Here is a 16,035-nt window from a genome sequence, read left to right as displayed (position 1 = left end):
AGGTGAACATGAAATTATTGGCACCATGCTGCCTAATGCCAGGTGTGGGCTAGAGGGGTATAAAGCCCCCCCCCAGCATTCAGCTGTGGAGCAGTCGAACTGTGCTCCGCGTTGGGGTAGTACTGGGGGGTACTGGTGATCATTCAACTTCCTGACCATACTAACCCTCTTGTTGCTGAATACAATCAAACACTCACAGCGGTGCTCTAGAAAATCCTAGTATAATGCCATCTTCCCTGGACAGTAGAGATAGTTACTCCAACAAATGCTGGATAAACTCTTTTTAAATAAGTTTTCTTTCAGAAGAAACTAAGAATAAGCAGATGTCCCAATACTTTTGTCCACATTTGTACTTTAGTAATGTTCTCCAAATGTTCTTCCCGGCTGTTTCCAGACATGTTGGCTTTTTTCTTTCCCTCACATTTGCCGACACAATCTCTCAAGCTCTCAGTGGTGTTTTCAGTTTATCGGTTATCAGTCTAGTGATTGTATTCCTAGATTCACCCTAAGGATCAGGCCTGACCATTTCACCAGCATCCAACACCTTGAACCAACTGTCCAATTACCATTGAACACCTGTCCCAAACATTCACATACAGCACTGCTACAAGATAATCACCATTATTCTTTATATCTGCACTACTAATACTCAGTCAATTCCAGTGTGCCTGGATTGACCCAAAGGATCAGGCCTGACCATTTCTCCAGCACCCAACACCTTGACAATTAGAACCAACTGTCCAATTACCATCTACCATCTATCCCAAAAATGATCTCTGCTTATTGAAATTAGCTTTAATATTTTTACCTTTAAATCTTCTAACTCTAACATTTTATGTATTTCTATCTGTGTCTATATGCTGTTTCTCTTCCTAATTAAATCCTACAGTTTTTTCTTCCTTTTTTGAGTTTAGTTTAAGATGATTAAATAATTCTTATCTTTCTGCTGCAGTTTATTGTAAATATTTACTGAAAATTATTCCACTCTTAATGTATTTCAGAGTGAAAATAAAGGTTGGTCAATTATAACCGACTCAAGCTTTCTAAATCTGACTTTATAGGATATATAGGATATATATCCTATAAATATAGGATAATAACCCATTGCATTTTACACCCCTTTAGTCCTCGAGTAGATTCCTAATATCAGATGAACTGGTTAAGGCCGGTTCCCCACCCAGGAGGGTGGCACACACTGACCTGAGTAAGCGGTGGTCTTCTCTGTAGTAATAAGGTGCAGCAGTGAGGGGGTGAAGAGAGGGAAAAAGGGGAACAGGGGGGAGGGTTTGGTCATTACTGCCCAGCTCACGGAGCACAGGGCAGTCAGGCAGCAAGCTTATTCCCAAACGCTAATGACTGCTGGAGCCTCCCCTACACACACACATACGTGCACACACACACACACACACACACACACACACACAGAGCTCTCTCACCTCAACTCCCACTGCAACTCCACTCCCTCCCTGCTTAACTGTTCCTACAACACATTATCCTCCCTCTCTCTCCGGCTCTGTGAATACTGTCATTATACTGTCCTCACACATATAATAAAAGAGAGAGAGAGGCCTTGATTTGTTGTGTAATCATACTGGTTCCTGCTTTAGCGAGACTAAACTGTTTGGTGATCCTATATCAGGCCGATAGTTCAAAGCAGACGTGTCTTTCATTTGTGTTTACAGCGAGAGCCCAGCCCTGTAATAGGCAATGTTCCAGTCCATTACCATGTAACAAAGAGCGAAGGATGAAATGAAAAGGGAACGGGTAGACTCTTCCGGAAGTTTCCCAACACACTAAACCCACCATCTTCCTCTTTATGAAAATCACACACGAGCAGTTTTCCCGGGCATGCTCCCAAAGCTCACGCTCACGTTCACCCCCGTTCAGCCGGTGGAAATGTGTGTATTTAGCACCTCCATGTGGCCAAAGTAAGATCCGGCAGCCTTGAGCCTCTTCACAGCTTATGTTAAGTAATCTCGAAGGCTCCTAAATTAACGAGCAGCTCATGGCCTCAAAAAGAGGACCTTACAGCACTGAACCGGACTGAACCGGATTAGACCGGTGACGTGAGACGTGACGGACTAACCTGCCGAGGTTGCTCCGTGGCTCTTTGTAAGTCCGTTTTGACCTTGTTGCTGGGATGGTTGACCACTTTGGTGACGGGCTGCTTGAAAATGGACGCTGTCTGTCGGATGGGCAGTGCCGTGTTGAGGTCGGGCTTGCCCTGCAGAGAGAGAGACAGACAGTTTAGACAAAAATGAGTATCACATTACATAATAATAATAATACATGCAATAATACATGCATTTTCCTATCCATTACTGTTCATTATCTATCTACTACTAGTTATCTATTATTATTCATTACCATCTATTACCACCTATCACTGTCACATACTATCTATTACTGTCTATTACCATCCATCATTACCTATGACTATCCTTTACTGTTTATTATCTATCTACTATTAGTTTTCTATTATTATACATTAGCATCTATTACCAGATGGTACCAGATGGTGGGTCTACATTACTGAAGAGAATACCGAGAATACTTGGGGGAATAGTAGAGTGGTCTCCTTATTGACTTGTGTTTAGTAGAGTCTAAGATTAGAGGTATCTTTGAATTACTAGTCTATTCCAACTAGCTGAGGTTATTCTTGGGTAAATAGCAAAGCACTTTGGTAAGTCGCTCTGGATAAGAGCATCTGCTAAATGCCTTAAATGTAAATGTAAATTACCCCCTATCACTGTCACATACTACCTATTACCATCTATCATTACCTATCACCATCTATCTATTCCTATTTATCCATTACTATCTATTATCCATTACCATCTATTACCATGCATCACTATCACCATCACATACCATGTATTACTATCCATCATTATCTATTACTATCTATCATTACCTAATTACTACCCGTTACCACCTATTACTATCACAATCTATTACCATCTCACCATTATCTGTTACTATCCATCTATTACCATCTATTACTACCTATCCATTACTATATATCTTTATCTTTTACCATTTATATCTATCTATCTAACCATCTACCTACCTACTTACCTACCTACTACTACTATTTTCTTTAAACACCCTGCATGTACCACTCTACCACTTTACTAAACAGTGACTCACTGTGTATCGGTTATTCATAACAACTTCATGTATCAGCTTTCTGTAAGGAAGCTTTTAGAGAAATTAAAACCCTTTAGATGTTTAACTGTGATGTATATAGGACAGAGAACCAGACTGCATGACTGTGTTTACATATTCACTGTTTAATTATGCACAAATTCTGAAAATCCCAGCTATATTACACCTTAGATCTCATTAGTCTGTAGCTACACTGACTACGATGTAAACAAGCTCCTGATTTAGAAAGGTAGTGAAGTATGTAATAAACATTTGGACCCGCTGGTGGCTCCTGGGGTTGTTAATGAGTTAAATAGCACAGGTCCAGTCAAATGTGGCACAGGAATTTGAGCCACTTCGAATGCCATGTTTTACTCAATATCTTCACTTAATGACTTGAAGGAAGAGCATATTTATTTGGGTTATTTGGAGACGCCTAATTCCTGTCAGTTTTGTTGTTTTCTTAGATTAGGAACGTCTGGAGTGCAGTACCATTTGCATGTGTGAATTGAGCACCTTAATAAAAGACATACTGAATGTCAGATCAACTTTTATATATATCACAATTACTATGCTCATCAGACAGTGGAGAACATGCTGGTCCTTCCAGAGAAGAGGTGCCTCTAACTAGTGACACTAGTGAAGGCAGAAAGATCCAATCTGAGCAATAGGCCTAATGCTGATAATATGAAGGTGGTTAGTGTCATATTTTACTATGGAAGACTAGAACGGGAGCCACTGTGCACAATCTTGTTTAATCAGACAAACCTGTCGCTCAGGGAGTAGGAATGTGGCAGACATCAAACACCCTAAAGGTCGAAACTCCTCAGTTCAACCCGGTTGCTAGTAACTGCGCTAATAACTGCTAGTACTGCGATTATATCACCACTGGATTGTCTTCAATGCTTCATTTAGCCGAAATCACTTACTTTTGCTGCAGTACATAAAAACCTTGATTCGTCCAAACACTCTCTGGAACTGTGACTGCTCAGCAAGCTCACAGTTAACAGCAAAATCCTGTGATTGAGCCCATCTGCACCATCTGGCACATCAACATGAGCGGTTCTCCCGCTGGTAAAACAGGGCGTTTAAGTTGTAGCTCCACACTGCAAACTCTCAACTCCTTTATTTACCTTCTGAGAACGTCCGCACCGCTGCTGCAGCCGACTGGGCTACAATAATGTTCACTAACGGCTTCTTGAGGACACCAGACGGCGTTCTGAACACCCTGGTTAAAACAAAGACTCAGAACTCGATTGGGATTAAAATAGCCGATACCCGATCCATTAAAATAGGCCTTGATTGGCCCTGACCCCTGTCTACTGGATCGGACCGGGACATGCCTAAGACCAACTTTTATACGGTACCTACGCAAGACTACAATAAATGAAACAATTTGCTGTACAAACCCACGTACTCCATTGCACCTCACTCACTGAATGAAAGGCCTTAAAACTATGAGCCTGTGCAGCTCTTCTGACTGATTGTGGTCACGCCACACACACACACACACACACACACACACACACACACAGTTTTACAGTTGCTGTGAGCACGGCTGCTCATGTTGGAGTGCAGGCATTCCACACTTAAGCAGACATCCCGCGGTGCGGCTCGTAAAGCTACTACAGCGCAGCGCACACTCACACAAGCACTCGTCCTTAATCAGATAACCACCATATTCCAAAACCAAAAACAGAGAAAAAGAGGGGGGAGGAGAGGGGGAAGGAGGGAGGGAGGACCACACACTTGTCCTAATATTCAAAGCCTCTTTTTTTTTTAAGGGTAAGTGCCCCAGCGCCATTATTTAGGCCCAATAGGCCTACATGTTGTATTAAACCTGTGTCCCATCATTGCACTCCTAGTACTGGCTGTGGCTGGCTCTTCTCAGCTGGTTTGCACCCCTAAGTGGGAGTGTGTGAGGTGTGAGGGGATAAAAAAAAGTGCTGTTGTTTTGGACACCGTGGTCCAGAACGCTCTTGAGACCTAGCTTATTTATTGCACAGCTATTTTAGGAGCACCCCTCACGTAACCAGTTCCCAGGAAAAGATTCAGAACGTCCAGTCCAAAGTCCGGCCTGGTGACGCAGCCTTCGGGAGGTTCTGGAGAGACTAGGCTGCTGCTTAAATCAATTCCGACTGTGACGCATTCGGTCCCTGGCACGATCTGACAGCAGGCCGGTTCAGCAGCGAGAGAAATAGAGGTGTTTATCTACCAAAGCCAACAAAGGTGAAAGCAGGTCAGCCCAGGAGAAGCAGCCACTCCTTAATAGAGACGAGTGTGGGAAGGAGACGACGATGGTTAATAAAAAGTCTGAGATTGATCTGGACGGAAAACGTCTCTCCGAATACAGATTCCAAATGCAATATATTACCAGACTGAAACTCATTTCTGCTGGAAATTGAGTTTCATTAGCTCAGTTATTGATGGCATGTGTGGCAGTGATTGGTGTTGAATTACTATTTTGCAAATCCTTCTTAATATAGTTCAAGACTTTCCTTAATGTGTGGCGATGCATGTGTGACTGTGTGTGTGTGTGTTTGTGTGACAGCATGCTAGCCTGTTGAGGTGTGGTCATGTGTAATGTTACACATTCTTAAGATACAATCTGAGCACGAGTTAGCTCTCTATGACCCTCATGCTACACAGACACACACACACACACACACACACAGATCTGGTTTTATACAATACTGGTGGTCATGCTATGAATATGCGCCATCTGTATTATTTATGTGCCCACAATTATTTATTATTAATAATTTGCCCAATATAGATTATATAATGTTTTATATGTCTTATATACACAGATCAGCCATAACATTAATACCATTTCCTTGTATCTACACTCAATGTCCATTATATCCGCTCCACTTTCCAAATACAAGCTTAGTGGTTCTATAATTACAGACTGTTCTTCAATGGTCAGGGCCCCACAGGACCAGTCAGAGCAGGTAGTAATTGGGTGGACGATCGCTGGTCCGAGTGGATCAGACACAGCTCTGCTGCTGGACTGTTAGAACACTTCACCCTCACTGCAGGACTGAGAACAGTCCACCAACCAGAAATATCCAGCCAACAGCGTCCTGTGGGCAGCGTCCTGTGGGCAGCGTCCTGTGGGCAGCGTCCTGTGGGCACTGATGAAGGACTAGAGGATGACCAACACATACTGTGCAGCAATAGATGAGCTTCTGATTTTACATCGATAAGGCGGAAGAACTAGGTAGGCATGTCTAAAAGGATGCACAGTGAGTGGACACAGTGTTTAAAATCCAGTAACGGAGGAAAGACACAATATAAAAAGAACAACTGGTGGCTCAGAGTGGTCCAGCAGACTAAGACGCCGCCACCCAAGGATCGCTGCTTTGAATCCCGGGCTGCCTGCTAGCTGATTCGTCAGAGCTGGGTACCCTGCACTCTGCTCTATTTTGCATATTCAATCTCTGCAGCAGTTTGAAAAAAGGCGGTGACTGGGTGTCCTCAGGCACGTGCCGGAGGAGGCATGCATCAGTCTTCAGCTTCCCAGTGTCGGGAGCGTTACATGTGATAGTGGGAGAGTACTCACGAGTTGGTTGGAATGAGCCAAATTCTTACAGCAAGACTACTGGGTCAGAGAATCTCTGAAACAGCAAGGCTTGCGGGGTGACCCTGGGTAACACTGTTCTGAGGACGGACAACCCACTAAAGGGAGACAGGATGTTGGGCACCCAATGCTCACTGATGTATGAGGTTATCCAGCCTGGGCCGACACAACTTCTTTGGTCTCAAAAATGTTTAATTATGGTAATGGTAACGTGCAGAACACTTGGAGTACCCATGAAAACCCCTGTCTACCATCGAAAGCGCCTGCAACAGACATGTGAGTGTCCAGCGTAGATCTGGATATGTCTGCACTGTTTACCAGGGGATGTGATGGCACCTGGATGTACTGTGGGAGGATGACAGGCTGGAGGAGGGAGTGTGATGCTCTGGACAATGATCTGCTGGAAAACTCTCAGCAAGAAGAAGAACATGGTGAAGAGCTGCCATGACCTCCAATTTTCCCCAGATTTCAATTCGAAGTCCAATCAGCTATGGCTTCACACCCACAACCTACAGGACTTTAAGGATCTGCTGCCAATGTCATAGTGCTGGATGCCACAAGATACCTTTAGAGACATTTTATCCCCCAAAAAGGGGGGATTACCTCCTTCTAGAGTTCCATAAAGACATTGCAATGGTTCTTTGCCTGGTAAAATGGTTTGTCACAGACAAGGAAAACCTCTTGTAGGAAGTTCCTAACAGCTCCTTTTAAAAGGGCTCTATATAGCACCAATATAGAGCACTTACCAGTCAAAGGACTCATATGGTTTAGAGCGTATCATCCATGTCTTGTCAAGCCAGAGCCGTTTGATGGCGCACAAAGGATCAATGCCAAATTAGGCATTGGCTCATCTGTGCATATATGTAGTAGTAATAACATGTCCTGGGGCTCCGAATGGTCACTATGACCAGAGAATCGCTGGTTCCAATCCCAAGTCATGCTGTCTGCAATCAGCAACCCGAGCCCAAAAGAGCACAGATGGCCTTGCTCTCTCAGAGTGGGTAGACGTCTCTCTCTCTCTCTCTCTCTCTCTCTCCCCCCACATCACTTCAGTCTGCTAGACGATGCATCAGAGCTGGGTACCTGGCGCTTTCCTCTGAGAGTGCTGGTTGCTTTTGAACAATATCAGGACATTTCTGTCCTGAAAATATATTAAAAAGGGTCAGCTGTGGCCTGAAGTACAGAGAAGCAGTCTTGACACCAGAAGGTCGCCAGTTTAATCCCCTGGATTTCTCCTTCCTCAACATTTAAGGCTGAGGTTCCCTTGAGAAAGGCAACAAAGCCCCAACTGCTGCCTGAGCATTGAGGTGGCTTCCTAAATGCTGGGTATGTTTCACTGCCCCTATTCACTAGTGTGTGTTTGTGTTCACCGCTAAATTCCATTGTACTGCAATAAAACACACACACACACACACACACAATAGCCTCATATCCAATCACAATGGCCAAAAGGCTTCCGCAGAACAGTGGCTCAGCTTATCAATAACTACTGACTTACTGGGAAGCCACATTACCAACAAGTGTTACATAACCTCTACAGCAGCTATTGAGAACCTTACAGGAACAAGATTAGAAACTGATCAGCCAAGCATGAGGCCGTGAAGTGTGTGGGTTAGAAAATAAAAAGGCCCTCCTCACGGTAAAACCCCCCCTGCAACTAAGACTAGTAGTATTCGTCCACAGGTTTCTAGACACTTCCGCATGCTGTTTCCCTTATTTTTGTTCTGGCTGTTGGTTGGTGTGCCTGGTCCTGCATGGCACAAAGGAATTCTGCTGTTATCTGCTCAGTCAGGGTGACGACGATTAGGGTGGACTCTGACATGTAAACAAACACACACATACTTAGGGTCTACTCGCACAAATTAACTGTAATGGGAAACACAAGGTAGAGTAGAGTATACAGGGTAAACTGCAAAGCATGTGTCAGAACATACAGATTCACATTGAAAAAATGAGGACACCCTGTGAAAACCTGTGTCTTTTTGATTATATTTAAATATTTGGACATGTAATCTTAGTTTGAACACAACTGAGAGATGCAGATAACATAGCTAAACACACATGGTTGAATAAACCTCTTTAAACATCATTTATAAAATGTAATTAATAAAAATACTGTTTTCTTTTGAGGAAAACACCTGAATTGTCGAACCCGCAATGGTTCGAGAGGATTCTGGAGGTCTTTTTTAAACCTCAGACTTTACGCCTGGTTTGCTCTTGATTGTTGAAGTGTGAGGTGAAGAAGATCACCATGGACAGATCCAGAGAACTCTCGGAGGCCTAAATAAAGAGGGACGAGTCTGGGAAGGGGTTTAAAAAGATCTCAGAACATTTAGAAATCAGTCGTTCCACTGTCCGCTAAATCATTACAACTGACCAACATGGCCAGGTCAGGCCTGTTTAAAATAGGTCTCCAGGTTCCTCCAGAATCCTCTCTAACCATGTTCTAATCTTCTGCAGCTGACGTGCTGCTCCTGATGGTAATTTCAGATATCTGAAGTAGTCAAATGCCTTTTTCCTTTCTTCATCCTCACAATAAAATCACATTTCTATTTATTACATTTTATATATGATTATTAAAGACATTTCTTCAGTTGTACGGGTTTTGTTCTCAGTACTGATTAAGAAAGAGGCCTGAAATGAAGATAAGGCTTGTTTTTTTCTAAAACTCCTCAAACCTTCTCACAACAATCAGCAGACATAAGCTCCTCTGTGGTTAACTCGTCTGTGGGGTGTCAAAGCCTTACCAGCTTGCTTGTGTGGGCTGCTATTTACAAACAACTGGGAACCTCTGGTCCACGTCGTAAGGTCCTAACTACTAATGGGTAAAACTGAACTCAACACAATCCTCAAGTGTTGTTTTAGTGGCACTTTTTCCCCCTAAACCTGTCTCCACAAACATCGCTTACCCCCTGTGCTGTTCTAATAAGCCTGGTGCAGTCATTGTTGACTCCCACCTCACTCTCTACAAAGCTCTTAACCAGGGGGGTCAAGTGGCATCCATCACCTCTGGAAGACGTTCAAGGAACTGTCCCATTCAGCAGACACCCAAAAAGCTCTTAGCTGCAGCAGATCATCACAAAGTGGTAAACTAATGACCCTGGAAGTCATTGTTGACTCCCCCTCCCTTAACTGGGGGGGGGGGGCAGGGTCAAGTGGCTATCATCACTTTGGAAGAAGTTCAGACACCCAGACATTAGACACCCAGAAAGCTCTTAGACACCAAACAGCTCATCAGAAAATGGGTTGGGAAGGTGAACTGCTTAACCTTCACCTGAACTAACTGGAATAAAAACAAGACAGTCTGGTTGCTACAGTTAACAGTTTTATAGTCTCACTCTGGAGGCTTGTCCACAATAAACCATGAGAGGATGGAAAAGCACCTATCATTGCTGTCGTATCTCAGAAATGGCAACTTTCTATTGGTCGAATTATCATGAAACTGTGACGTGATGTAAAGAACAACTGTCAGATTCTTATTAAGTCAAAAAATGAAAAAATGCAACAATATGGGTAAGGTGGGCAGATTTAATATCTGGCGTTTATTGCATCCATCTTGGTTACATAGGACAGACGGATATAAAATTTCACACCAGCGACTCAGGCCTCTAAACCAGTGCATCCTGTGACCACAATTAAGAACGTGTAACTGCTAATATTAATTCTTCAGTTCCACAAAAACAACTAAATGTTGCAGTTAAATGAAAAAAACAGGTCCAGTAAATTAATTCACTTGCTAAGTGACTAAGTGACTTAGCCAAGGACTGCCACTGGCATAGTCCAGCATTGCTACCGCTCCAGCCACCGGCTTCGACCACTGTTGACGATTATATGCAGCCAGTGGCAATCCGGCAAAACTGGGCTTGCCTGGTTTTCCTTGTTCTTAAACAGCCTGGTTTTCCCTGGTTATAACGAAAGCCTCGACATCCACAGCTGCGTTACGGTCAAACTAAAGTCTTTTTGGCTAGGCTGTTCATATGGCGGCCATCTTTGCAACACCACCGGGAGGTTGACCAAGAGACCAAAATACCAGGAGAGACCAAAATACTGAAAACTGACAAGTTTATCTCACTGGTACATCATTTATAACATCTGGTCAAAGTGGTCAATGAGCACTTTAGTAGAGTATAGTGTTGACACAGGAGAGTAGCTCATCACCTCCAGACTCGTATTCCCGTTAGCTACGGGAATACAGGTTGTTATGCAAACCAATTCTGGAGACCGTAGCTTTTCTTGAAAAACTGCCAAAACCAAGTCAAAGCCAAAGTCAGGGAAGTGAGCAGGTGCAGGAGCATTTGTGCCGGGCTAGAAGGGCATTTACCAGCTCTTCTCTCCAATGTTCACTCCCTTGAAAACAAACTGGGCTACCTTAGACCAGAGCTAACCACAAATCATATGGGGAACTCCATATTCCATGTTGCTGCACCTAGCAAGGAAGCCAAAACTAGGAGCAGGTACAGTGCTGTGCTAATGTCTTCAGCTAGTTCTAGGACACCAAGACGACAGCAACACTATCCATTAGGTGCTTAAAACAAAGCCTGTAATGGCCTTTTTCCTCCCTAATCAATGTCTCTTACTTAGTACTTATATTAAAAGTTAAAATGTATAAATGAAAGGTCTCTTTTTGTTTTTTTTTACTTGCTTCCATAGCTTTTCGACAGATTTGGGCAGATTGGTGACAGTCTAAATGCAGGGTTTGTTAGCAAAGTTAGCTTAGCATCTCCCATACTAAACTACAGAAGCACAAATCAGATTTCAAACATGTCTAGGTTAACTGACAGCATCTGGAGTCAGTGATCAATCATGTTGAATCATTTGAATTTCGACCGAACTATTCCTGTAACTCATGTAGGACTGCTGGACTTGTAATACCTTGGACAGGCTGAGGTTCTCGCTGCGAAGTCTCTGTTTGTTTTTTTGCAGTTTGCTGGGCATCATCTTCCCCGTGCGGAAGTCGAAGCATCCTAGGTCGACCGTGTTGCCAAGGTAACGAGACAGCTGGGGTTTGCTTCTGAACTTCTTCCCCGTGGGGCTGGAGGAAACCAAATAAACACAAAGAAAAACAAAAACAACAACAGCATGAGAGTTAGCCAACAAAGGCAAACCAATGTTCCATGTGGTCTTGTGGTAGGGGAGCAGATATACACTGTAGCGCCACTAAAATAGCACTAATTTAATCCTTCACTAAACAGCCAGTCAGGTCATGGCCTCATTTAGAACAGGCAGGCGTGCACAGCTAATGTCCTCCAGACTTCCGGGTTCTCTCTGTATGGCTAATGGATTTTTAATAATGAAGTTCTATGTAAAGTTAAACTCATAGGTCAAGCATGCCCTTGAGAAAGCTTACACAGACTGCTGACGAGCCTTGGCATAGTGCTTTGAGACTGGCAACACTGTAGGGATGATGCAAGCCAATGATTCAGCGCAGGCCTTCTTCCTCAAATCAAAGTGAAAAGCTGACACCCGAAAGCAACATTAAGCAACAGGGCACAAAAGGGAGTGTTTTAAAGGTGAGTAACTTCCCATGAGGCCATCGCAGCCTCAGGTTTAAGATATACTATATGGACAAAAGTATTAGGACACCTGCTCATTCATCGTTTCTTCCCAAATGAAGCATATTAATTAGAGTTTATTCTACATTTGTTGGACTAACTGTCTCCACTGTCCAGGGTAGAAAGCTTTCTACTAGATTCTGAGAAGCACTGCTGTAAGGACTGTCACTGCATCCAGCGACAAGAGTGTTAGTGAGGTCAGGATGTTGAATGATTGCCCAAAGAATCCTCACTTTTAATGCTGGGGGGCTTTATACCCCTCTAGCCCAGGCTAGAGGTATTACACGCTGTGGTGAGCATTTGCACATCGGTTTAAAGCTAAAGGCATTCATTAGAAGGGGTGTCTACAAACATGTGGACATATAGTGTAGAAACCTATACTGCCAGTTTCCGCCACCAAAACAAGCAGTCCCAGGAGGTTTGGGTAAAGCAACCACTGTTTCTATGCAACCAGTGCTCAGCAGGGAGATACAGATACAGTGCTGGGTATGGATTCAAGGAAATACATTTAGGCCAAATATTATTTGCCACAATCCATACATGATCCTTGCCAGACCTGTTGAATCTAAACATCATTAAATAGAGCTTGTCTGGCAATGTGGCTCTGGGCCTGCAGTGAAGCACAGTGAGAGTCGTTATCCACAAATGGAGAAAGCTTCCCAGGAGTGGCCAGCCTACCCAAAGTTTCACCAAGAGTGCATCAGCGACTCATTCAGGAAGTCACAAAACAACCCAGACGAACATCTAAAGAACTTCAGGTCTCACGTGCCTCAGTTAGGGTCAGTGTACATGTGTTCACAATAAGGCAAACACTGGGCAAACATGGCATCAATGGTAGAGTGCATGGCACAAACCACTGTTCACCAAAAAGGTAAGCTCATCTCACATTCTCCACAAGACTAAAATTTTAATATCATCTAACATTTCATCAGATTTTCACCCATTTTCTCCCAATTACCCAACCTGCACACAATGCCCCCAACACCAGTGAGGGCGGATTAGCACACGCCCCCTCTGACGTGTGCACAGTAAAGCTGCTAATTTTTCAAAGAGCAACATCGCCGGACAACCAACATGCCTGGAGCAAAGCGCTGCATACCCGGCTCCGACACACCAGCCTGCAGACGCCAGTGATGGCAAGGAGAGAACAAGGCCAATTGTGCTCTCTCAGAACCTCTGCCGATGACTAGAAGCATGACCGGGATTCGAACCCGCGATCCTATGATCGTGACCGCGCCTTAGTCCGCTGGTTTGATGAGTCAAAGATGGACCATTTGGAAGGCGTAGGTCCTGTTACATTTGGTGTACAGCCAACACCACATTCCACGATCAGAACATCAAACCAACGGTCAAACATGGTGTGACCTAAGGCTCAAGCGTAGTTGGGTTACGCAGCAGGACAATGATCCGAAGCACACGAGCAACTGCAGTTCTGAACGGCTCAAAAGAAACAAAATGAAGGATTTAGAGTGGCAAAGTCCTGACTGCCTAAGATGATGTGGCAATTCTGCAAAGAAGAGTGAGCCAAAATTTGTCCACAGTGAATCATCACAAGTTACCGTAAACCTTTGAGTTTTATGATAGTTGTTACTGTCAAAGGTGGCACAACCAGTTATTAGGTTTAGGGGGCGATTACTTTTTCACATGGGTCAAAAAAGTTTTGATTAATCTTGAAGAAGTAGGTCTTCAATAAATGCAATGATGACTTAAGGTTATGTTGTGTGTTTACTCATAAAATTAGTTGTATAATCCGGAATATTTAAATGTGACAAATTTGAAAACAGGGGGCAAACACTTTTTCACAGCACCGTAGCTTTTAGTGGCATTAAACACTTTAAGCGTCTGGTGGAATTTCCCTTTAAAAAGGTCTTTCCCTTAAAGATGAGGAAAGGTTTGTGGTTGTGCCCACTGTGCAAGTATGGCGGGAAGCACTGCTCTTCAGAAACTGAAAGGACTCAAAGGCAGTGCAGTTGTGCTTCTGCGCCGCACAAGAGAGAGAGGGATGGGACTCTGTTTGTTTTCAGTGAAGCCAGTTAGGGAACGTCTGCTGTTCCTCACAGGGCCAGCTACTAATCTAGAGCTTTTAGTGGAACATGTATAGATAGATATTTTCATTGGCGCTGACCACCAGCCCATGCACATCTACTGACTGTAGTGTTCAGAAAGCTGCAGCCTGGCCTTAATCTACAGTACTCTCTGACCGCCTCTTCACCCGGCCTTATCCGGGCTACCACACAAAGCTTCAGACAGCTTCATTTGCCTGCTTTATGGAGGTTGATATGGTATCTCAGACAGTGTTATATATCGCTGTTATACATGGTGCTGCATACAAGCCCGAATCACACAGACAGACCCAATTTTGCCAGAATCAGAATCAGCTAAGATCCAAATACGATCTGTAATCATTTTTTTTGGATCCAAACATAAAAACTACACCTAAAAATTTGCATTTATGTTCCAAGACTGAATGCAAATGTTCACTGCAATTCACAGTCAAGCCCTACAGCATGACAAAAAAAAAAAAAAAAACAGGCCCTGACCTTGCAGGAAGGCATACCGTACGGACTGGTAGTGCTGTGTGAACCCCGAGCTCTTCTCGAAAAAGCACACTGAAGAAGCTTCATCCGGAGCAGCGGCGGAGAGCGAACCGTCTGTCAGTTTCAGTTCAGATAAGCACGTACAGAACAGCAGCCACAGTCAAACAGTGCAGAAATAGCAGTTAACACAGCGGATAGATGCCTATCAGGCAGCACGGCTGTGTGTGTGTGTGTGTGTGTGTGTGTGTGCGAGCACTTACACGACAGTCTAATGCTCTCCAGATGCTGGCTAAGCATGCTTCAGGCTGGTACGGCTTTATTTACCCGGCACTGAAACGGAGTTGTTGCTACTAAAGCTCAGCAGACACCATATAGCCCTATTGATAACAAAGCCAGTAGGGGATGCACTTTATAAGGTACACAAGCTGGCGACAGTGCTGCCCGAAGTGGAGCTCGGTGCCGACGTACTAGATAGAGCACACTGCTACTTTGTTTATTATTATTAAGTGCATATCCTGAAGGACATGCAGTATAGTTGCGCAGCTTTAGTGGTTATGGTGGCTATGGTATTCCAGGTGGTTTCTGTGGTGTTGCTAGCCAAAGAACACAGTTCCACTGCTTCACAGCTCAAAGCTGTGGGCCTTTATACCTGTGGGCCCCTAGCCCACACCTAGCATTAGGCATGGTGCCAGTAGGTTCATGTTCATCTGCTCCAGAGAGTCCTATTCTATTGCCAATACTTCTCTACAGGGACTAGACAAGCTGTCTGTGTGCGCATCTGTGTCAGCAGTGGGTGCAGCTTAATGTAGCTAACGCTTATATTTGAACTAGGGCTAGGAAACATACCACGGTACGACGGCCGCTACAGAAAAGCCATGTGTGTCAGTGCATCAGCGTTACCAGACAGGCTTTTTGTGCTGACAAAACAAAAAAAAAAAAAAAAAAAAGGCAACAAGACAAGCATACCCTCGGTGCGGCTGGATTACTGCCAGAAATGACTAAGCAACAGTCAAACCAACGGGCTTAAGGTTAGCCTGCACACTGCATGAGTCAGAGATGAGTCAAAACACAAAAAGAGAGAGAAAACCACACACACACACACACACACCCGTGTGCGCACATGCATGCATTACATACACACACAGATTTGTTTTTCTACAGTGTGAGGACATGGGGTCATACACACACACACACACACACACACACACACACACAG

General features: G+C 44.0%; 1 protein-coding gene across 1 annotated transcript in view; it reads right to left on the bottom strand.

Annotated features, from left to right (window-relative positions):
- Positions 1-16,035, bottom strand: part of mbd2 (methyl-CpG binding domain protein 2) — a 74,903-nt gene that overhangs the window by 39,928 nt on the left and 18,940 nt on the right. The window contains exons 2-3 of the mRNA XM_072692750.1: positions 11,603-11,762; positions 2,087-2,224 (exon numbers count right to left, since the gene is read on the bottom strand). Coding sequence (XP_072548851.1) covers positions 2,087-2,224; positions 11,603-11,762 — 298 coding nt within the window. The remainder of the gene's footprint in view (positions 1-2,086; positions 2,225-11,602; positions 11,763-16,035) is intronic.

Source organism: Salminus brasiliensis, chromosome 1 (assembly GCF_030463535.1).
Source record: "Salminus brasiliensis chromosome 1, fSalBra1.hap2, whole genome shotgun sequence".
Classification (NCBI taxonomy): Eukaryota; Metazoa; Chordata; class Actinopteri; order Characiformes; family Bryconidae; genus Salminus; species Salminus brasiliensis.
Note: the sequence above shows the minus strand (reverse complement) of the source record. Positions and strands in the feature narration are given on the sequence as shown.